Below are 25,427 nucleotides of genomic sequence, written 5' to 3'. Positions count from 1 at the left end.
AGGATGAGGGAAGACGGGAGGTTTGAGCTGAAATGGCTGAGGCATGGATTTTTATGGAAGAAAAGGAAAGGCCCTTGTGAAGCATCTCAGGTAAGTATTGTAAAATCTGAGGAATATTGGGCACTGCTGTGCTTATCCCTTGTGATCAATTCCAGGCACAGAATCTTTTCCATTTGTCAGCATAAGATTTTCTAGTACTAGGCCTTCTTGCCTCCAACATGACATCCATCACAGGTTTGCTGAGGGATGCTAAGGGTGAATTTAGGTGATTAGCCACGCTGCAAGATTCAAAGTTTGGAGCTGAGTGTGCAGAATTTGGTTGTTCTGCTGAGACAGTAAGTAAGGTGTCTAAGGCAAGTGCCATGGTGCAAGGTGTGACACATTGCGCAGGAGTGGGTACCAGTGTTGGCGAGGCCAGTGTGGAGCAGTCAAAATCATTTTTGGTTTGTCCTGTTTGACGTTTAGTAGAACTTTGGAAAGCAGAGGCAGAGGGGGAAAACCATAGACTGATAGGTTTTTCCAGGTTTTTCCAGCTGTATGATACAGCATCCACTTTCCAGGCTTTTTTGTGATGAATTCTTGTGTATAATTTGTCCAACTGATAGTTCTGGGGCGAGGCAAAAAGATCTATGTCTGGACTCCCCCATTTGCATGTCAACATGTTGAAAATCCGTGGTTCCAGTTTCCATTCGTGTGGGTCCATGAGATTTCTGCTTAGTTCATCTGCCAGAGTATTCAGCTTTCCTGGCAGGAATTGAGTTTGTAGTTGTATTTGATAGGTCAAGGCCGTGTTCCACAATGCCATGGCTAGTCTGCAAAGGGGGGTAGGAGAGTGTACCCCCCTGCTTGTTTATGTACCACATAACTGTAGTGTTGTCTGTCTTTATCATTAATTGTCCTGGATGAAGGTAGTCCTTGAAGGCTGTCAGCGCATTCTGTACAGCTAGCATCTCTTTTTGATTGATATGAAGGTGCATTTGATTTGGGCTCCATTTGCCCTGAATGCACTTCCCTGCCAGATGAGCCCCCCCCCAAGCATAGTCTGATGCATCTGCAGTTAGGGTTTGGGTGGCAGGGGGTGGAGTGAATGGCAGTCCGTTGTTCTGGTGGCAGACCTCTGCCCACCATAGGAATTCTAGTTGCAGGCAAGGTATGACAGGAATCATTGTTTCCAGGCTGTGACAATGCTGACTCCATAAACTTTTTAAGTACCACTGAAGTGTCCTCATATGCAGTCTTGCATATGGAATTAGAAGAATGCAGGAGGCCATGAACCCCAAGGCTTGCAGAATTTGCCTTGCAGATAGCTGGGTTTTTGTGGCCACCTGGTTTGAAGCAAGTTACCACATGAATTTGCTTTTCTGGCATAAGGTAAGCCATCTGGGCAGTTGTATTCAAGCTTGCACCCAGGAATATAATTTTTTGAGAGGGTACCAGTTGTGATTTCTTTTTGTTTATGGTGTACCCTAGACAACTTAGAAACCTTTTTACAAACACCAGATGTTTTAGAAGAATGTCCCTGTTGTCTGCCTTTATTAGACAATCGTCCAGGTATGGATATATTTGAATTTTTATTTGCCTGCAAAATGCAATTACTGGAGCCAGGCACTTTGTGAAGACCCTGGGCGCAGTAGATAAGCCAAAGGGCAGTGCAGAGAACTGGTAATGCAAGTAGCCTGCTTTGAAGCGGAGGTATCTTCTGCAAGATTCCCCGATTGAGATATGCAGGTAAGCCTCTTTTAAGTCAAGAGTTACCAAGCAGGCATCTTTGCTTAGCATAGGAAGTAGCTGTTGAAGAGTCAGCATCTTGAATTTTGGAATGTCCAGAAATGTGTTTAGAGTAGATAAGTCCAGAATTGGACGCCAAGATTTCTCTTTTCCGGGTACCAGGAAAAGTCTTGAATAGAAACCTTGTCCCTTTTCCTCTTCTGACAGTACTTGTTTCTGGGCCTCTACCCACTGATTTGGGGGCAGGTCTGGCCATCCGTTTGGGAATGGCAACATGTGGAAATGAAATCTGTATCCCTGGGATACTATATTTAAAACCCATTTGTATTGGGTTATAAGTTGCCAGTTTTTTGCATGAAGTGCCAGTTTCCCCCCCAAAGGGGCGGCTAAAAGATAAGCGCTTGGTAAGTGTAAAGGGAAGTCATTGAGACTGCTTACCATAGGGAGGTGCCTTGTTGTTTCCAGATTTGGAGGAGGAGGCACCCCATTGTTTTGTTCTAAAAGTCCCTTGTGACTGAAACCTGGAGCCTTTGGAATGTCTGGGTTTGACTTGATTGGCTCTCGAAGGAACTGGAAATGACCAGTTCTTAGTAGGCCACTGCCTACTAAATCTTGGAGGTTGCACTTGTAAGAAATCTTTCACAGTTTGCATAGAATTAGCTTTATCTTCCATCTTTTTTAAAACTTCTTCAGCCGTATTACAGAAGAGATGGTCTTGTTGTAAAGCAGCATCCAGCAATTTTGCTTTAACATGATCAGGCAGAGTTTGCTCTTTGAGCCAAGCATGCCTTCTTAGCACAGACCCAGTTACAGCAGCCCTGCAAGAGGCCTCCAAAGAATCAAAACCACATTGCAAAGTATGTTTTCCAACTTGTTCAGCTGAATGCAATAAATCCTGTAAATCTTCATTTTCCACACAGTCAGAAATTAACATCATTTTCTGTTTAAGCAGTCCCATGATATGCTGTTGATATTTAAGCATATGAAATTGACAGTTTAAAGCCCTGATTGCCAAGGTTGCAGAAGTGTAAACCTTCTCACCCCATCTATCCAGTGCCCTGGAATCTCTATCAGAAGGGGAAGGATTTTTAGCAGTAGAGGCCTTAATGCCCTTGGGACCCTAAGAAATGGTTTCAGGATCTGCAATAGGATTTTTGAAAAGGAATTTGTGGGAGTCAGGAACCCTGTAGTATCTGTCTGGCTTACAAGGAGTCGGAGGCAGAGAATCAGGAGCCATACTAGATTCTGAAAAAACATCATCAACAATGTCTAGAACAGGAGGTATAGCCAAAGGCCTATGCTGATGAAGAAGAAGAAAATTCCTAAGTCTCTTTTTAGATTCAGAGAAATCCTGACTTTCCCAGTGGAAATGTTCCCTTAAAGTATGTAAAGTTTCCCCAAAAGAAAAATCCTCAAGGGGAGAATCAGAAGGAATGGAATCTTCTGCATCAGAGTCCTCATAAGCAGGGATAGACAAATCCTGTTCATTAGAAGAGTCAGAAGAAATAGAATCCTGTTCAGAAGATTCATAATCAATGTCTTGCCTAGGCCTCTTAGAAGGGGGGGGGGGGGGGTTGGCTACCCCTGATCAGAGTAATTAAATCTTCAGCCATTTTGATCATTTGTTTTTTAGGCATAGGGTCCTGCACATGTGGCCCAGGCGTCGTTTTTTGAGACACAGATTTTGACTTTGGCCTTAGTTTTGAAGATGGCATCGGTCTAATATACAAATCTGTAGGCTGAAAACACCCTCAGAAGCCGGTGTTTCTCAGGTCTCAGTAGAGGCCTGTGAATCAGAAGTAGCGGATATCAGGGGCTGCAAAAGCACCTCAATGAGTACCGGTGAACTGGTGACTGGCTTAGGAGAAACGTAGTCATCCATTTTGGACCTCGACGGCCTGTCTCTGTCTTTTTCTTTGCGTTTTTTAGGTATTCCGGTAGTCGGATTGCTAACCGACGACATTTCTGGATAATAAAAGCGTGAGCCAAAATATTTAGAAGCAAAAATATACCGATGTTTAATAGTGCGTTGATTAAATTTAGCACAAAACCGACAGCAAGGTACGTTGTGGTACAGGCCTAGGCAAGGTATACAGTACAAATGAAAATCCTTATGAGGTATTTGCTTCCCACAAGTAATGCAATTATTAACTTTTACTGACATCGGTAAGGAGCAAGAAAAAGTTTCCCCAGTGGGGTACTTAGCTTTTTAGTTGAAGACTTCAATTCTGAAACTCGAAAACAAAAATTTCAGGAGTCGGCCGATCGGCACTTGCGAATTGCTTCTGCTTCAGGCACCGTGCGGCAAGAAAGACTGATGTAATGGCGTCGGCTGCATGTTTTATACCCCTGATGACCTGATGTCATGGAAGAAGGGACAACAACCAATGCAGGACCCAAGACTTTGTTAATCAGGCTGACTGAGGGCAATCAACCAGCAGATTACCCAAATGTAATGACTGCAACAGTGAAACACGAAGAACATCTGACATTTCGGTCACTGTCCTCCGATAGAGTCCTGAAATACACGGCTAACAATCAGCTTCATGTACAAATCCATTGCTCATATTATCCAAAAAAGTCAACAAATACAGCCACATCAAGACGCTTTTTAACATAATGAAAAAGCATTTAAAGAAGCAGCAGTTTCCTTCAAGTTTTTAGGAACAGAACTATAAAGAATGTATTACTCCAGCATTTTACATAACCTGCCAGACTCTACTCCCAATAGTTGCATGTCAATGTCAAGTTTAACTAGTTATATTGACTGTTGTGAGACAATTAACATGAATCTGTTTTGAACAGCAGTACAACCCAATCCAGGAATACTACTTAATATGTGCAGGAATGCACCAAATGTTTACTTAACCAATCATTTGACTGGGTACTTCATGGACCTCTTTTCAGCAATGACTTACAACCACAATAGCAACGGCTATATATATTTAGGGAAATTAGTCATTCAGCCTCACAGCTTCTAGGGTTTAGGTTCAATCTAATCTGCAACACTCCATTCTTAAATAACCAGTTGACAACCTCTCAAACCTTGAGGATTGCATGGACTGTGCTATCCCAAATAAAACCAAGACTCCTTCCTCAAGCAAGAAGAAACCAGTCTGGTTGACCCCGGCCATAAGCAAACTATACAATAAAAAGGGGAGACATACAAAAAAAGGCCAAATCTCAAGTAGAAAAATCATCCCTGATCAGCATTAGTAAGAAATTGAGGGCTCTCATCAAGTCAACTAAAGCCAATTTCGAAAAGAAGGTTGCCAAGGATAACCATAAGGCCTTCTATGGTTAAGTCAAAAACCTAAATGGCAATGCTCAGGTCTGTTCTGAGCTAGTACAAAATGGAACAAAATACACTGACCCCACTGACATTGCCAACATCTTGGCTGATAGGTTCAGTGCAAATCCCCCCCCCCCTCACCACCTACAGGGCCTATTACTATTCCAGGGGATTGTGTAACTCTGATACGTTGGTTAATAAGGCTCTATCTAAAGCTAAAAACACTGTCTCCATGGGACCAGATGGTGTCCTGGGCTGTGTCATATGCGAGCTCCAAAATGAATTAACCCCACATCTGAATACCCTACTCAGTCTCAGCCTCTCGACAGGATATGTGCCTATAGAATGGCGCACAGTAACGGTGGTTCCAGTGCACAAGGGTGGGCCCGCAACGACCCTGGGAACTACTGACCAATAAGCCTGACCAGTCTGATCTGTAAGGCAATGGAGCGAATCATTATGGAACTCATAAATGGAGAGATTGGGAACCTCCAAACACTTGACCCCACACAGTTCGGCTTTGTCAAGGGCAGATCATGCCTCCTGAACCTGGTGGACTTTTTTGAGACTATTACTCAAGCTATAGATAAGGGAAAGGAGGTACACATGGCTTACCTTGACATTGCTAAAGCATTTGACACCATTCCCCATTTGGGTATTATTGATAAACTCACCAACCTGAGCATAAACCCTTACATCACAAGATGGATCGCAAACTGGCTCTCAGACAGACCCCTAAGAGTAGCGGGATCTATGTCCGAATCCAGACCAGTAACGAGAGGTGTGCCTCATGGCTCTGTCCTGAGGCCCCTCCTGTTTGGCATATATTTCTCAGAAGTACAGGCAAGGGCTGTGGCTGACCAGATTTGTGGACGACTGCAAACTGGGTGCTATAATAGAGTCTCTGGCCGACATGGATATCCTCCAGAAGGGCCTTAATGAGACTGATGCATGGTATCAAAGCCATGGTCTCAAGCTAAATGCTAAAAAATGTGTAGTAATCCCCTTTGGAAAAAAACAGAGTACCCACGAATTACCACATAGGAGGTAACCCCCTGAAATCTGAAGAAGTAATAAGGGATCTAGGGACCCAAGTAGATAGTCAGCTTTCCTTTGATAACCATGTTGCCATGGTGGTTAGAAAATCCTTCTATGTGATCCCTCTGATCACGAAAGGGTTCGTATCAAGATCTAAGGATGTAGTGGTGCCCCTTTACACTTCCCTCATCAGACCCATTACTGAGTACAATGCACCAATTGGAATGTACCTGGCTAGGCATCTCCCGCAGCTGGAGAGACCACAGAGGTACCTCACTAAGAGGATTACTGGCCTCAAACAGTTGCCCTATGCAGCACGACTGAAAAAAACTAAGGCTTTTCTCTGCTGCATACCGCCTTCTCAGAGGCGATCTCCATCTAACATACAGAGCCATGTCCAACCCAGAACTGTTGAACATGCTCCATCTTAGCAAAACAAAATCTATTCGAGCTACACGCTCTAGGGATATAAACCTCAGCACAACAATGAATAGAACATGCTGGATGGATAGATTCCCTTCGCAAAGACTTCCCTTGCTATGGAACAAGGCCCCGATCTACATAAGACAGAGCTCCTCACTATCACTCTTCAAGAGGAACCTTGATGAGTGGATGGGTAACAGAAAGTTCACACCAGGGATCATACCAACAGCTCTACTAGATAGGGGCCAAGGGTACTAGCTGCTAGATCAAGGGCCTAGGGAACTAACCAAGGGGGCGGTGAATACCGCACAATGTGGCTGGGCTAATATATGCCTTCGGGCAGATAGCCCAGTACCTAACTATGAACCTAAATAGCACAGCACCTATCCCATGTCATACTTTACAAGGGATACTACTCTTCATAAGAAAATAAACACTTGTTTCAGTTAATGTCATAAGAAATAACATTTTATGATGATCTTGGATAAAACATAACAGCTCATGTTCTAGCATAACTCTAATACCAATACAACATAAAACCGTACATAGCCATAAGCTTTGAAAAACTGCTGACAAAAATGCATAAAACAGTGATACACAGATCTTGTAAATATGTAATAAATAATACCGCCAAAATAAAATCAATTCAAACAATAAAGCATGATGCTGGTGACAAGGATTTTTATATACTGTAGGGCTAATTACAAACAGCAACAAGTAGGAAATAAACAAAGCAAATAGTAATCATTTACTGATACAGGAATTTTAACTGCTGTTTTGTTGAAGCAAAGATAACTACATTTTTCAGTCAAAGTATTTTTAGCATGATGCAGAATGTGTATTATATAAATCATTTGTCAGAATTAAATCATAAATGCACCAACAGCTTCTGCTTGAATCATTTCAAAGGCATCTATGCAGACTGCAACTCACCTACATATTCTTCTACATTATAGTCATCAAGAGGTTCTTCAGGAGGACTGGAGCGAATTTTTTCAATTTTTGGAATATCATGTCTTGGAGAATAAGGGTGAACGGATGTTCCATAAAAAATCAACGTCCATTCTTTAAGTTTGCCTAGAAAAAGTGAAGCCATTAAAAATAAGCCTACTATAATACACATAAGCCTTTCTGTTTATGCACTTAAGGTCACTGCTAAGATCATCCATCTCTTTTCATTCTCAGAACCATGACAAAATGCCCAACAGTACCATACATTCTCATCTCATGCAACTTGTACCTGTAGTGCTATGTCAAATCCAGACAATTGTACGTTTCTCCATATAAAAAAATCATACAATATATGGTCTATCTTTGTAACCATTTCTATCGAGCTGGTTGGCAATACAGATGAGGAATATAACCAATTCTACAGTCTACAACTGTTAACATCCTTCCTTGCATTAGCAAAATTTCAGTAAAAGGAGAGCACATATAGTTGCACAGAGGGATGATAATGGCCTGACTATGACAAAGTGACCCAGATTCGATTAGCAGCTCAGGAGACTGACACAGAATCAAACAGGGATGGGAGTTACCATCCCAGGGTAGGTGGGCATACCTATGTGCATCTCCTGGGTCAATGCCTGGTGGATGTTGGGGATGACATGCTGGTAGTCATGCCTAGATGAGGGGAAAAGGTGGACACATGCTGAGCTGCCATAGAGGCAGGGTAATACACCATATGTCTCCACTGCATTCCCTTCACTCAGGCAAACCACTAGGTCAGTAAGGGGGGATGGGTAGGCCACGGTAAAAAAAAAAAAAAAAAAAAAAAACCTTAAACAGGTGCAAAGGCATGGCAAGTGCAGAGATGTCTAAGGTTTCATATGACCAGCCCCAGCAATACATGAATAAGTCTTGAGGGAAAGGAAATAGCTGGCAGTTACATTATGGATGGGGTACTGGGCTGGTACCAATGAATGGAAGGAGGAGGGACTAAAAAACAAAGGAGAGCAGATGTAGTTCTTATTACAACAATTAATTTACTTCTTAGCATTGATTTCATTATCACAATAGCTACACAGGGAATAGACAGAAAAAGGGTGTTATGACCTTCTAATAAATCCAAGTTCAACTAACACAAATGGAAAATAAATCCTTGGGTTTCAAAATTAAAAATTGTTTTAATTATAGGTGTGTGTGTGTGTGTGTGTGTGTGTGTGTGTGTGTGTGTGTGTGTGTGTGTGTGGAAAATAAAATCTGTGACATCTGAACCATTGTTTGCCAATACTAACATGTACAAATGATTTTCATGAAGAAAGGTGCTGCAGGAATTTATTAAAATTTCATAAACTGTCAAAATTTTTAGCGAATTCTTGAACATGCAATGCATGCTCATAAGTACATCAGCATTTGTTATACCAATTTTCAGTACACCATATTACAAGCTCACCTTGTGTAAAATGTAATACAACTTTTAAACTTTTTAAGTGAAGATTAATTTTTTCATACATATTTTTTCACATTGTACAATAAAAAACAAAACTACACAATCCATTTATAATATGACAAATACTGACTATGCCCTAAAATAGAAATATTAACTGTATACATACAAAGGAATGTAGCAAATACATTCTTGCAAATTCTAGCACCACTCCCTCACCAATTACACCACAGAAAACGGGAGACATATCTACCCCTAAATGTATTTAATGAAAACTCTAGGTGCGGTAAACAAGCAACATTCACTTCACAGTTCATGAGGAAGGGCTCAAACAGTGAGAAGGGCTTGTGCAATACACATCCTGACCTTCTTTACTGACACACAATTGTTTGGATCAGACAAGCTGAAGCTGGACTTCTAATGGTCAGAGGAGGAGGAAATCTTGTTCGTAGTCTAGCAATTGCTTTATAATGGATGGGGGGTGATGAAGTTGGACATTGGGCAGAGAAAGTATATAATTCAATGATGCAATTTAGCAAACCCTTCCTTACACAAACATCCAAAGTCATTTGAAGCCTTTTTTTTTTTTTTTTTTTTGAAAAGAAAAATCTTCATTCTAGGATGGCAGGACGCTGGGGTAGGAAGAGTGCAGAAAAATAGAGGCTCGGCAAGGCTGCTGTCTAATTTGAGTTTTCCTCCTACAATGGTAGTTGCTTCTAAAATTGGTTACATCACCAAAGCCATTTGTGCTTGTTCTGTCTTCTTTAAAAAGATAATGTTTGGGAAGGGTTATTCTTAGACTATCTAAACAATGCAGGATGAAACAACTTCTTAACACAACGCATAATGTTCCCCTTCTTCCCATCCGACAAGGTTCTAGGCATGTACTAACCAGGAGGTTCATTATTTAACTGGCCTTTCACACCATCTGAAAAGGAGGAAGCATCTTATGTCACAGTCATACTTTACCCTGTGCTTACCACAGTTTTCTGCTAGTTGAAAGAGTATAATAGGTTCTCAATTCAGGGAAAAATCAGCAATCCCCTGAACCAAATCTTGTGCTTGCCTCAGAATACCTCCATAGTACTGTAGTGTATGCATTTTTTTCTAGCCCTAATTCTTGGGGTGGCTAATGTAAATGTTTTCTTATCAGATGTGTCTGGAAATCTCATCTCCATATTGTTTTGTAGTGCATTAACACCTGTACAAATTCTTGGCCCAATACATTTGCAAACTATTTTACTGAAAGCCACAAACTTCACTAAAGATTGTCTGACCTCAAATAATATTATATTAATAAAGGGCGTAAAAGGAATGATGTACCTTGAAAGACAGAAAAACCTTAACCTGTTGTTCATCCTAGGCTGTTAAGCTGTCTTTTGGTTTAAAGATATCTGTTGGTATGGTCCACTAATTTATAAGGGTTATTTAATTTAATTTAGTTATTATTAGCACATGATTTGAAAAAGTTATTGTGTGTGTAATCAAGACTTTCAATTAAATGCACTTCCTCCTGTGAAATGTAAATTCTGTCTAGCCTAGCCCAGTTGTTGTATCTTGGGAAATAATATGTAAACTCACTCCGACTACTGAATTCACATCTTCTATGCCAAATACCTTCAAAAATTTCTTAACAATTCTACCCTCCTTAGTTACAGGCAACCCAGACACATCTTCACAGTTGCAAATCAAATTCCAGTCCCTACCTATAAGCAATATTCCTTGCTGAAAGCGGATTATTTCTTCCAAAATTTCCTTAAGTTTAATTACAGCAGACTTAGGTGGAATATACATACCAGTGTAATCCTCCTCCCTTGCCAGAAGCCCCTTAGTACTACAAATCTACCATTATTATCTTTTTTAACACCTTTATTGAATCACTTGTGCCATAGGCAAATTTACATTTATACAAAAGTAATCAAATTGGATTAAATTAACATTAACAAACATCTCTAATAGCTCTGGAATAGTTTCCACTCGTATCTCTCAACTTGGAAACATCAAAAATCTGGACAAGGCCCACGAAAAATAGGTACAAATCTGTACACTGATTAACACAAAATTTGCAAAATTATGTAACCCCGCCCACTCCAATGGAATTGTGGGATGCCAACTTTCAAACGCAAATTGAAGAACAGACAACCAAAATATGGTACCAGAGTCCCCTTGCAGCAATTCCGATGCCCCATTACCTGGCTATTTTGCCCCATTTAACATAAGCACTAATGTGTGCATACTGCTTTACTTCTACAGTGATTACTGGGATTTTATTTTTAAATTTTATAGCACAATGCACAAACACTAATAGACATCTGCTAAACAAAGCAACAGTCTCACAATGAAAACAGACTTAGCATTAAAACTTCTCTGTCCTTGAAACTCACATTCAAAGAAAATGCATCTGGCCAGTGGCGGATAAAGATTACCTTTGGGCCATTTTCAAATCATAGGCTCCTTGCACAAGAAACATACATGTGTTCTTTGAGACACCTTCCCAACTGTATTAAATGATATTCCTTGTATAATACGGCACACTTGTTAGAGCGAGTTTTACATTTATTGTTTTGAACATTTTTCCAGTAAGCAATGAAACAAAATGCATGAACCAATAATGAGAAAACTGCCCAGTTCAGAACATTTCCATCATAAATGTCTACTCAGACTTCTACAATCCACCAGTATCAGTAAATATGTACAATCTCTGCAGAAGTAAAGTCATCTAAATAATTCCACATTAAAGAGATCTGAAACTAATGACTAAACTTCTTTACCCCAAGAACTGTGCAGCACAAGAAATCATGAAAAAGCCAAAATTTATTGTGGTGGGGACAAACGTGTAAAACCGGGAACACATTTTACACATTGCGTGTATAATCTTAGAAAGTTGCTGGAATAAAATGTTGTGTTACCATAGTTTCCTGAAAGGAAGACTGAAACTTAAATGGCTATCATTATTTAGTGAATTCAGTTCTCACTGATTTGCCAAAAAACCACAAATTTTATTTTTATTTAAGATTTGTTTACTGGGAAAGTCCAACACGGAACAAAGCCAATTTTTCAGCAGAGGTCCAGGGGAGAAATGCATCAGACCAATTCTAATCAGCACATTCATACTATTTTAGGCAGAACAATGTGAGAAACAAGGCCATGCACCATGTTGTAAAATATAAGTTATATAAATTATCAAAGATCCAAAACATTTCAGCAGAATAAAGCTGTTTAAAGCCCATACTTCAACACACTACAAAAAAGCTACTACACAGAAACCTTTGTAAGCAGCATACACTTCCCAACTGCAGACATGATTGTTCTGTCCAAAGATAGGAGGACTTAGAAGTAATATAAAGGAAATAATTAGAAGGGGTGACACTACAAAAGATTTATAGTAGGTTGAAACTGTTAGGAGTAGTAGGAAGCAAAGGATATGGGATAGAAGAGTGGCCTTGGGATAATTTTCTCCTTCCTTGTTAGTGACAGTCAACCTGCACAGCCTCTGACTCACTAAATCAGGTTTCAGATCAGTAAAGGAACACTTGAGTTGTGCACCACAAAACTACAAAAGACATTTAAACATCCCATAGAAACTGAAGTAAATGCTGCTTTCCTCAAATGTTACATGAAAAAAGAATACCAGCACATAAAAGGGAGATAGTCCTGTGCCATAGAACTCAACAGATGTAAATTGTCAGGGGGGGGGCTGGGAAGTGGAATTTAATAGTTTAATAAATGTTTCCCCTTTAACAAGACATGAAAACAATTAACTTAATAAATGCACAAGGTAAGCTTGCTTGAGTCTCTACTTTTCATGACAGTCAGACTTGTTCTAATAAATTACACTTCAGACTATGGCAGACCTGTTCTAATAAATGCAGCAGCAGCACAATCATAGTCAAAGTTAAACAGTAGCATGAGTGTGAACATGTTCATAATAGGTTCATAGGTGCACACAGTAACACAGAAGACTATAAATGTGTAACGGACCTCCTGTTCTAATCAATGAAATAATAACCGGCTTCCCGATCAGACTGGAAAATATATGAGCGAGACTTGCGTGTGCAATGGACCAAGCTGAAAGAACTATGCTCTAGACTTTACCTTCAAGCTTCAACTGTCAGATCAGACTGAGTAGACACTTCAAAATATGGCAGATGGACTTGTTCTAATAAATGCAGCTAGCAGCACAATCATAGTCTAAGTTAAAACAGTAGCGTGAGCATAAATATGTTCAGTAAATTTAGTAAAATTGAAGGAAGTTTATTTAACATGTGCATGCAGCAGCACAACAACTGTCCATTAGAGAGCTGGAAGGAGACGCACAATTTACTCTGCCCATAAAGTACAATCAAGCGCAAGAACAAATGTGTTTAGGTTTATAAATAAATGCAGCAGCAGCAGAACGTTCAAATGCAGCCCATTACCTAGTAGCGTGAGCGTGAATATGCTTAATAAATTCAGTAAAAATGCAGTGAGTTTACCACGTGTATGCAGCAGCACAAGAACTGAATGTTAAAAGAGCTGGAAGGAAATGCACGTTAATATTTACTCTGCCCATAAAGTACAAACAAGCATAAGAATGAACCTGTTTAGGTTTATGAACAAATGCAGCAGGCAACACAAGTCGAAGAACGTTCAAATACAACACATTACCTACAGAGTTGGAGCTGAGTGGGGAAACGCACATTATTTACTCTGCCCATAAAGCACAGTGAATCAGTTAAGCCCTCAGCCAATTACATAGGCTGGCAGGCTACTCACGATGCTGACATCATCGCGCACGCCTCTGCAAATGATGTCAGCAGAAAAAGAATAATTATAGTTTAAAAAAATAAAGCCAGGAAATTTGGGAATAAAGGGGGCCAACTCGGGAATTCGTGGCACCCCATTAACTGGACCTCAAAACCGGTAAATGCCGAGGAATTCGGCACGGTTGAGAGGTCTGTTTCCACTACCCATTCCTTAAATTCCTCTATTTGCAACAGATAGGTAGGAAAACACCAGTATCTCATTTTACTTCCTTACCCAGTGTTCTTATTTTAGTTATTATTGGCGCATGATCTGAAATAGTTATTGGGTGTGTATGAAGACTTTCAATTATATGCACTTGTTCCTGTGAAATGTAAACTCCATCTATTCTTGGGGAATAATTTGTGAATTCACTCCTAGTACTGAATTCACATCTTACATGCAAAATATTTTCATAAATTTCTTCAAAGAATCTACCCTTCTTTGCTATATTTTCCCTTCTGGGCCCCTGCAGACACATCTTCACAGCTGCAAATCAAATTCCAGTCCCTACCTATAAGTAATATTCCTTGCTGAAAGCTGATTATTTCACCCAGAATGTTCTTAAGCTCAATTACTGCAGTTTTAGGTAGAATATAAATACATACCAGTGTAATCCTCCTCTCTTGCCAGTAGCCCCTTAATACAAATCTACCATTATGATATTTTTTATCCTCTTCTATCACTATTAGAGCTCTCTTTGCAATTAATGCAGTACTCCTCTTTTTCTTTGCTCCAAGTATTCTACTGAATAACCACTCTGAAAACCTTTCTTTATGAAGTTCATATGTTCAGTTCTTTCCAAGTGTGTCTCCTGTAGCATAGCTATTGCACACTACAATTTTAATATTGTTCAGTACTCTTTTTTTTGTTGTATTTATCTGTGAGACCATTGACATTTAAAAGCTTTACAGAAAGCATCATTATTTTAAAAAGTTATTATTCCCACATTTTGTGTGAAACAGCCTTTTTGTTAAGTGTCTGGTTCCAGCTTTTGTATTACATGCATACACTGCTTGGCAGGTTATTCTTTTGTACAGTTGTTTCTTGTGATATCATTTTGAGCCTATGTCACATCTTTCAATTTTTTTTACTCTAAGCCCTTAAACAACAACAAAACACACACACACACACATCCCCAATACCCCCCAAAATGTATTAACTTAATACTAACACACAAAACTATGTACATCTTCAAATATTGAAGTTTTACCCTCCTAACAGGAACATGTGCCCTGAACTGACAGCCACACATACAGATTTGGGTAAACCTAAAATAAAGGTCATCCATGCTTAGATGCATGGTACATCCTGTGCTTCTACTAGTTGCTGTCTGGTTTTGTCTTATCCTTATAGCTCACCCAGCTGGGAAGACACTTGAGTGCTCTCAAAAAACATAATCTTCTATTCATTTCTCTTTATGAGATTGCCCCCATGGAGACATGAGGACCAGATACAGAGTTGCTACTAAGCATACATTTATTTACTAGAAAAAAGCTTTATGATAGTTATTTTTTATTAATGCGCTTTCTATTAAAAACTTGTTACTAGATCAAGCTATGGTCCTTAATCCAGTCATTCCCCTATGCAAGACTGAGAAAAAGTACATCAGTTTTTCTTTTGTCATGCTCTTTTGACCAGACTTTTCTTTTTTTTTTTTTTTACACTGCACTGCACATCCTATATTTCTTAAAACTGAACAAGAACAAAAGGAAGAAAGGAAAAAGGGAACATCTGTTTATATTAGTATCTCCATTACACTTTCAAAATAACTGAGAAAACTTTACTTTATAGCATGCAAAAAAAATCATGCACTGTAAAAATATTACTTTTAAGAAAAAAAAATGTTTTATTTACAGTTAACTTTCTCCCTTCTCTTCTCCTCTCAAGTAGTTTACTGATCAATGACATGAAGTAGGACATATGCTTTAGAGTCCCCCACAAGTTTAACAAAGTCAAAAAGTCCAATATTTCCATATTTTCTTGATCTGCTATGTTTCACTAACATGATTATTGCTTTGTAGTACCACATTTATCAATTTCCAAGTTATTGGCTTTATGCCTATTCATATCCACCCTCCAAATCCTGTCCCTGCTTCATTTCAAACATACTTTCAAATCTTCTAGTCAACTCTTGTGCCTTTTTTCCTTCTCTCAAGCATTTTTCTGTTGAAATATTGGAAAATGTTTCACTGCCCTAGTCTCTCTGTGGTCTTTATTACCAGAAGAACAAGAAGCAGAATATCCTTCTGTTTCACAGCTCAGTTTTGTTGGATAACATTTTGTATTTCCTCCTTAGCATGCACTGCATCTAGAAATGATTATGACACCCCAGGAAAGAATATTTTGAAGATAGCTGGGTATAACAGTTTGAATCTCATGCTTGCTTCTTGACATTCCCTGAACAGTGGAATAAAATTATTATTCTTCTGCCTGGTGTACAGTAAGTAATCATTCTGCACAAACACTCTGCTGTCACCCCTTTTAGTACTTTGTCCTTCTGCCACAGTTTTGTCAGAATCAAATCATTCTGCTGGTAGGACTGCAGCTTTACTACTTAAGGTCCACGTTACTTTGAGCACTCACACAATGTGCCCTTTCAGTTATAAACTCCTGCTTTGGAATACCAGTCCACCTGCTTATTTGTGCTTTCATAAAATTAATAGTCTGTTCTTTCAGCTTCTCTGATACAACAAAAAATCTCAGGTTTTCCCTTTGTGCTCTGTCCTGTAATTCCATTATTTTTTTAAAACATCTTTTCTTGAGCAGTCTCATGCTCACCCAGCCTTCTCTTCATTTTGACCTCTGCAGTTCTATTACCATATCTGATTACGTGTTTACAGCTTCTGCCATTTTTCCAGCCTTTTGTTATTTGAGTTGTTATACTACATCAGTGTTTCATTTATTTTAATCATTTCTGTGTGCAGTTAGCTGTCTTATACTTTCCTCTAGATTACTGGAAGTCATATCTGGAACTTGCATTGCTTTTTGCTGAACAGCTGCGGTTGTCCTCTCAGTCCGTGTTTTATCCTCTCCTTTTGTAGCTGATTTTCTTTCAGGTCCTTTGTATTTCTTTTTTCCTGGCATCCAGGCACTGCACTTACTAGGCAGTTACTGAACTTTACCCAGAAATATATATCCAATGGCTTTCTCTGCTGAGTTTCTGTTTTCACACTGGGAGAGCTAGAATTAAGCTGTTACTCAATGTGCAGCCATCTTGTAAGTCTCCTCTGTGTACCATGTTTGAAATGTACCTTCATAAGACTTAGAGCGTCTCCAAACATGATATCATCCAGTAAAAAGCCTATGAAGAGGGTGCCCTCTATGGGCACCATAAACCTGTGGGGGAGGATCATCTTATTAACACAGATCGGGGCTTTCTCATCTCAATCAGACTCAGATGACCCAAATGATAATGGATGTTTCTCTCCCCCGTTTCATTCCACCTAACTTCAAATGTAGAGGGACTCAAAGTAAAAAAAAAAATGGCTGAGATTGCAGATTTAGACCACTAGAGAACTGCAAAGTATTTCTGTCTGAATTTATATAGTGAAACCTACAGGGAATCCACTAGGCAGGCATATGAAGGGTATCTTCACTGATGCTGAATCGAGAGCTTATCTAAACCATCCTATCTTGATTTTGTGATCGACTGTGTAGTAGCTTTGGAAAATAAGTTTTTATTTGAACTTATATTTTATTTTTTACACACTGTTTGTAGGAAGGAAGAGGCAGCCTGTAAGAAAAGATTTACTTTGATTTATATTTTATTTTATCTTTAATTTTCACTGTTCGTTACCAAAAGAGATAGGTTTTAGACAGGAAAATTCCTGTCTTGGTTTGTGATTTATTGAACTTTACTGTTATAAAGAGTTACGACTGTGAGCGATAGTGAAAAGTGTAAAGAAATTTCAGCTTTTGATTGACTTTCACAATTGTACAGTCACAGCAACAGCTTTACTGTACTTCATTTAATATTTAGTTGAATATTGATTGTGCGAATTTTCTCTTAGAAATTAAGTTCTCTTTGAATTCTCTGGTAGCTGATTTTGATTTTCTATTAGAATTTTTTAATCATTTGCAGCTGAATAGGGATTCCTTAAATGGAGTCTATATCACACTGTCAAACTTGAATCAGTTCGAATGATGTAATATCGAACCCATAAGTCCGAAACCGCACAATAACAAACACAGAGAACAGCGATTTTTTTTCCTAGGGGAAAAAAATCACTGTTTCCTAACAAAAAAAAAAAATACAAACCTTAAGCTAAAACTATAGAGGGGGCAGTGCCCCCCACACCACCACCACTACTTAAATATACAAACTCCGAGATCGCACCACAGTGGAGGAAATAGCAAAGCCCTGAAAATGGGCCACAGATTTTTTTCCCTAGGAAAAAAATCGATGTGCTGTGTCTTCGCTATTTTTGCGTTCTGGATTTTTGGGGTTCGATATTACATTGTTCAAACTTATACAAGTTCGACAATGTGATATAGACACCCTTAAATTCGTACACCATTAATAATTTGCTAAAGCACAAATATATTTTACTATGTAATAAATGCTATATATATTTAAAAGTAACACCTAATAACACTGGTGATGTGTGTTCCTCATATCAATAGCTGGATGATTTGCTTACTATTAATAGTAAATTTGGACTTCCTGATAACGATTGCAATTGGCACGGCTTGGAGAACTGTTGTTACATACATTAATGACTAGACTGATGAAATAATGTTAACAAATAGCAGATAGCATGTGTCTATTGCCTGTAAAGATCACTCAACCCTTATGAAACAAGATAATGGAATTCTGCATACAAGTATTTTGCAATCAGAAAATGACTAGGAGATTATAACTGATGTATAATGTTTGCAACTGGGAGTGTGTCAGTATGGTTTGTGATGTAAAATGCTTGCAACTAGGACTGTCAGTGTGGCATGTCATAAGTGATGGTTTAATAAAGATGCTTCTTGTTAAAAAAGTATTTAGCAATCTGAGGATTCACACCGTATAGAAGGAACTAAAAAAAGAAAGAAAGGAAGTTCACAATAAATAGAAGACAAAAAAAATGATACATGCCTATAAAGCAAAGAGAATACATAGTGAAAAGGACACTGCTTTGTTATGTGGGTCTATATTAAAAACACGAAAACCCTTTTGAGTGAATATGACAACAGTGACACATATAGTCCGAACTGCAAATACGCCGAACCCCCTAAACCACGAAATTTAAAATCTCGAATCGTCATAGTCGGCCAACCCCACCGCCCGCTACATACTACCTACCCAAACTTAATAAATAAACCACATACATACACTAACCAAACCCTACTGCTAACCCAACACTAAAACCTTACACACATTACTACCTATGCACTTACATTAACCCACACCCTAACCCTAAGGTCCCTAACTATCGCACACTTACCCTACGGAGATATATCCAAACAAAACAAATAATCCATACACACTTAACAAAATCCTACTTCTAACCCTTACATACATTACCTATCTATGCGCTTACCTTAACCCGCACCCTAACCCTAAGGTCCCTAACTATCGCACACTTACTTTACGGAGCAATATCGCAGACGGGCCAACCATGACAAATCGACATTTCGCAGTTTTGGATGTTTGCCGTTTCCGTAGCTCGCGCAATATGTGTCGCTCTTTTCCAATTCGCTCAAATGGATCTTCGAGCTTCTAATATAGACCCTTGTTATGTAACAAGCAGACTACAGGGATTTATAACATTTTTCCATCAGAAAACCTTCAGGCTGCAGAAAAAGTCATCACTTTTTTTAAAGAGAAGTTAGAAAAAAAGAGGCAAGGGGCATGTGGAAAGGAAGAAATCAAGATTGAACGTGGAAGGATTGAAAAACATTATTGTAAGAAAAGAGAAGAAAGACACATGTTGACAACATGGCTTAAGTTTTGGATGTACAAAGCCAGCTGGATGAGAACTGTATGCTTGTACTTGTAATAAGCAATGAAAACAATGGGATTAATAAGACTAATGGCGAGGAAGATCATTCCTCTGTAACAACTGATAGAGCAGATATTACTGAATTACATGTTGAAGATTCTTCAGGTCTGGTCAGAAAATATATTCTTGTAATTGGGAGATTCAATTATTAGAGAAACTGATCCTTTCATCTGCAGAGAAGATAATGAACATCTAATAGTATTATGCTTGCCAGGAGCAAAAATAGTGGAGGAGGCAGACCACAGAATGGGGAGTACAGATCTGTTTTTATTCATGTCAGCAAAAATGATCTCATCTGCAAGGATTCTCTGGGAACATACAGCCCTTTTAGACAGCATAGCTTGTACAGGTCTTAGGATGTATTTTTCACAAATCACATACAGAAAGGAGATTCATGTCACTGCGAATGAGGACATTTTTTGGGTAAGTACCTACATGGGAAAAATTACCCTTTTAAAAAATGGAAATGTTTAGAACATCAGAGCCTAATTTTTGTTCAGACAGGAATCCTGAATTCATAGATTACTAGACTAATGACCCGGGGGGAAGGGGGGGGTTCTAAGCCTACTCAAATTTTCCCGAAAGAATTATGTCCTGTATCCAAACAGGACATTGAGGGCTAGTCATTTACAGCCTACATCTGTCCATAAGGGACATGGATGCACTTGTCAAGATCAAGGAAGAGAATTTTTGCAGCAGATATTTTGTAGTATTTGACAAACACAATGCAGAAATGTTGCCAAGTTGAAAACAGTCCACAGATAGCAGGATTTGATGCACCTCCTGATGGTTGTTAATGCCAGGAGCATTAATAAACTTTTTTATTGGAAATTTTGCTATGTTCCCACAAGACTGATGTTATTGTTTGTGAAACAAAGAACAATAATGGAAAGTTCTGTCTGGGTATAAATGTTTTTATTGCAACAGACATTCTAACAAAACTCCGATGGAGGTGTTATGATACGGATTAAACAGTTATGACACATGCAATTATTACATGTTCAATGATAACACCATTATAGATTGTATAACTGTGACAATAAAGACAACCATGGAACATATAACAAATGTTGGAGTGCACAGATGACCAAAATCAAGTTCTGAAGACCTGGACAAACTCATATATTTCTTGTAAGAAGCACATGAGGGAAGAATAATAGTGGCTGGGGACATAAATTTACTAGAAACAGACTGGAATAATATTGAGACAATGACATTAGTAAGGAAATTATTCACAATATATGTTCAGGAACAGCTGTTTTGGATTTATACACTGGTCAGGTATACTTTTATCAGCCAGAAGAGAAGCTGTGGATAGCAATTAATAAACAGCTGACAGATTTAATCTGTAAGGGGAAGAAGGCAAGAGTTAAATGGGATAATTGTATCCTTCCTATAGAACAGGTTGGATTGGGATTACCAGAGTTGAATGGAGTATTTCAGAGCAACACATTTAAGGCTCATTTACACAGCACAAGCAGAAAAAAAAAAGTTATGTACCTACCATAACGTTCCATGTTAGTTGTCTTCTTCTCACCTTCTTTCTTGCTGGTTGGGTTCAGAGCCGATCCTCGTCTCTGACTCGGCCATCTTCAATAGCTTGAGAGACATTTACTGGCTCGAGGCTACCCCATATCCCATGATGCCTGGCACTAGCTACTCAGATCTTGTTTGAAAAAGCTATTCCAGACATATTTAAGGAAGAAACTCTGTCCTAGTAGCCCCTTGGACCTAACTATGAAGTTATCTAAGCAGAAAGGACAACCAGAGAAGGTTCAGCCAATGAAATCAGAATAAGGGAGCTCCTCTCGATCCACTAGGACAGGGGGATGGAGGGTGGGACGCAAGAAAGAAGGCGAGAAGAAGACAACTAACATGGAACGTTACGGTAGGTACATAACTTCTTTATCTTAAGTTGTCTAGCCCGCCTTCATTCTTGCTGGTTGGGACAGCTTCCCTAGCACCTACTATCCTGGGTGGCTCAATGGAACAGACTCTTCAGAACAGTGGAACCAAAATCAGCCCTGTTCCTGGAAGCAATGTCTAATTTGTAATGAGAAATAAAAGTATGTGGGTTAGCCCACATAGCAGCTGCACAGATAGACTCCATGGGCAACCTAGATTGAAAGGCCACCGAGGTAGACAATGCCCTAGTAGAGTGGCCGTTAGGTTTGGTAGATAATTTCTTGTTTCTCAATTGGTAAATGAATGAAATAATGTGAGACAACTATCTAGATAATGTTACCTTTAAGACCGGAAGGCCCTGTCTGCTCTCAGCACAGGAAAGGAAAAGCTGGTCCGACTTCCTGATGTCCTTTGTCCTATGCAAATAAAAACGCAGCTGTCTGTGAACATCTAACTGGTGCAATTTATATTCTGTGTTACTGGTGTGATTAGGAAAAAACACAGGAAGGTCTATGGACTGATTCAAAGTATTTTGTGTACAGACCTTAGGAAGGAAGGATTGGTCCTTAGTGCGACCCTATCGTTATGGAAAAGTATGGGGGATGAATACATAGAGCCTGAAGCTCTGAAACACGTCTGGCAGAAATAATGACTACCAGAAAGAGAGTCTTCTATTCAAAAATGGCTGCCGTTCTGTAAGCACTGCTGAACTGCAGCTCTCTACTTAACCCGAGGAAATCTAAACCCTGAGTGGATACTACAAAGCTTTTAACATCAAATCTTCAATAAAATAACTTCAACTACACTTTACTATCCAGTGCTAAGAAGAAAAAACAGAAAAAAGGAATATATTTCACTGGATTACAACAGATTAGCTGACTCTGCAGAGAGAAGTAAACAAAGGAACCGTGTGCTTTCTATACTGCAAGTCTTTGTGTTCTAATAAGATGTCAAAAGAGGAAAAAAACATGGATATAACCACTACTAAAACAAAACTTTTGGAATTACAGTCACCTGAAAAAGATGTGATTTCTAAAAGACAAAAAATTACTAAACTACAGCAACAACAGAAACCAGGGACCAAACCCAAATCTGAACAACCATTAAACATGGAAGATATCAGAAATGCTCTGCTACCCATACAAGAAGCTCTGAAAGAAGTGACTTGTCAAATACAAACATTTGGAAACTCATGTACTCAGTTGCTGGAGAGAATGGATAAGACTGAAGCTCGAATTTCTGAAAATGAGGATAAATGAACTTTACTTGAAAAAAACTAATCTGCATTATGTGGATATACAGGCTATGCAAAACAAGCTTATGGACTTAGAAGCAAGATCCAGGAGAAATAACATTATTATCAGTGGGATTCCAGAATCTATTCAGTATAATGAATTAATTCCATCCATATTACAAATATTTGCAGTGCTTCTAAATGACTCTGATGGGGTGAAACAAATTATTATTGAAAGAGCGCACAGAGCTTTGAGAGAGTCACAAGCATCTAACTTTCGTAGACCTGTATATGTTAAAATGCTTAACTATCAAGATGTAAGCAGAATACTTACTACTGTAAAACAAACTGGAGGCTATATCATGTGGAAAAATAATAAAATATCCCTGACACAGGATTTACCCATACAGGTAAAACAAGCTAGACAGTCTTTGCCTCCATACTGCAAATTTCTTATTGACAAACAAATTAAGTTTCAAATGAAATACCCAAACATGCTTATATTTACAATGGATGGGACTAAGCATGCTATTTCCACCAAAAATGAGGCAAGAAATCTGTTTCTTAAGGTTTTCAAGGCTTTACCTGTATCAGAGACTTGAATTGAACTTTCGTTGAGACTGGCATGCTGCTGAGGTCGGATCCATTGTTTACTGTGCTTCGTGGACTGGGTAATCCTTTGTTTGCATTTGTAAAGCTTTAGGCCTCTTCCAGAGTAATAAAACTGTTTGTTTTTGCTTATCTTGATTACCTGCTTTAGTTTCCCATCGTTTTATGGCTTCTACAAAGTGTTTTCGACGAGGAGGAAGACAGGAAGTGCTTAAAATGCTGTCGTGGGTACAGATTTCGCTGTGACACTTCCGGGAGTCCGTCTGTAAAAGCGGTTCCCCCGTCGGGAATATTTCACAGGGTTTCCAGGCTTGGGAAACCGAAGGGAAATGTTTTAAGCATCTTTTTGCTCATTTAACTTTAAAATAACACTGTTGCATGGTAAAGTAGGCACATAGGAATATTTTGTGTGCGTCTCTTATACATGTTTATGTAGAATTTTGTAGTTATATTATTTAGAGAGGATGCAGGGATTTAGTAATGTTTGTATAAATATACTTGTCATTATAGTCCATAATGTATTGTGTAAAGGTGATAATTTATATTATATTAGTTAGTTAGTAGATTGCTTTAGTACAAAACTATGATAGTGTGGGTTCATAACCAGGGATATCTATACTTAGCTGTATATTTATTTTAACATAGGGGGTTTTTTTTGTCTCTATGCATGTGGTTTATCTATAGATAGCTAATCCAAATACTAAAACTTTCTTTTTTCGATTTATTTTTTATATGTACTGTAATATTGTATTTTCAATTTGATTTGCTTAAATATAGTTAACCAAGGAGATGTAGATCAATGCAGTGCTTGTTAGGGAATGTTTAGTTTAGGCTTTGTCGTAGTTAAGTTAGATTATATAGGTCTTAACTGTGGAACATGTTTGAAATTTTATAATGTGATGTTTTCATATTTGCTTCTTTTCTTAAACCTTCTGTTATTCTATGTTATACAAGACATATATACGTCCTGGTCCGGGGTTAGAGTGGATAAGCACTGGTTTAGGACGGGCTATATGGATTGCTTCCAGACTATGTATGGTTTTGAATATACTTTATTTCTCTTTAATGTTTTCTCTCCAAAACCTTCATTGTACAGCCAATCTTGGAAATGTGGGAATTAGACTCATGGAACGTTAAAGGGCTCCAGAACTTGAAGAAGAGGAAATTATTGTTACATGTATTGTTGCAGGCTAAGGCGTGGTTTATGTTACTGCAAGAAACGCATTTAATGAATGATCAATGGGTTGATATAAAAAAAAAGAAGTGGATCAGAGAAGTAGCAGCATCGGAAGGTAAGTCAAATATTGCTGGGGTAGCTATAATTATTAAAGATCAATATAAGGAGAAAATTTTAGATTCTAATACAGATAAAGATGGGCGATGGTGCTACGTTATTCTGGCATCTACCCTATTTGATAAACCTATTTTACTTTTAAATATTTATGCGCCCTGTAATGATCAACAAATATTCATAACATCATTGTACTCAATTTTAACACAATTTGATAGATACTATGTAATTGTTGGAGGTGATTGGAATGCTTACCAAAATCCGAAGTTGGATAGATCTTGTCCACACAAAGCATTTAATAAGCATGCTGTATTAGCACTGAATGATATTAAAGAAGACTTTCAACTATATGACCCTTTTCACTATTTGAACAATGGTAATAGTACAAATAATTTTACATTTTATTCCCCATGTCATAAAATGTGGTCCAGAATAGATTTCTTCCTGATTTCAAGAACATTGATTAATTTAGAACCTATAGTTGTTATACATGCACGGTATTTATCAGATCACTTGAAAATTTCGCTGAGTTTTGCTAAGGAGATAAACGATACCTTGTGGCAAAGAGGCTATAATTGGTCTCTTAACCCAAATCTGCTGAATAAGGAAGAAATAATACAGGAAATTACAAAGTACCTTAAAGACTTACTGGTTGGTCTAAAGAAACAACAATATGCCCCAGATATTGAATGGGCAACAGTTAAAACACAAATAAGAGGGATCCTTTTGCAAAAAGACTCTTA

General features: G+C 38.5%; 1 protein-coding gene across 2 annotated transcripts in view; it reads right to left on the bottom strand.

The window, feature by feature from the left end:
* The window catches only part of LOC122793112 (proprotein convertase subtilisin/kexin type 5-like), a 3,326,953-nt gene that overhangs the window by 566,172 nt on the left and 2,735,354 nt on the right, over positions 1–25,427 (bottom strand). For both annotated transcript variants that reach the window (XM_044060853.1, XM_044060852.1), the window contains one exon: positions 7,415–7,558. In XM_044060853.1, the coding sequence (XP_043916788.1) occupies positions 7,415–7,558 (144 nt within the window). The remainder of the gene's footprint in view (positions 1–7,414; positions 7,559–25,427) is intronic.

Source organism: Protopterus annectens, chromosome 2.part0, assembly GCF_019279795.1.
Source record: "Protopterus annectens isolate FY-2018-M chromosome 2.part0, PAN1.0, whole genome shotgun sequence".
Classification (NCBI taxonomy): domain Eukaryota; kingdom Metazoa; phylum Chordata; order Ceratodontiformes; family Protopteridae; genus Protopterus; species Protopterus annectens.
The sequence above is the reverse complement of the archived record's forward strand: the minus strand, read 5'-3'. Positions and strand labels throughout refer to the sequence as shown.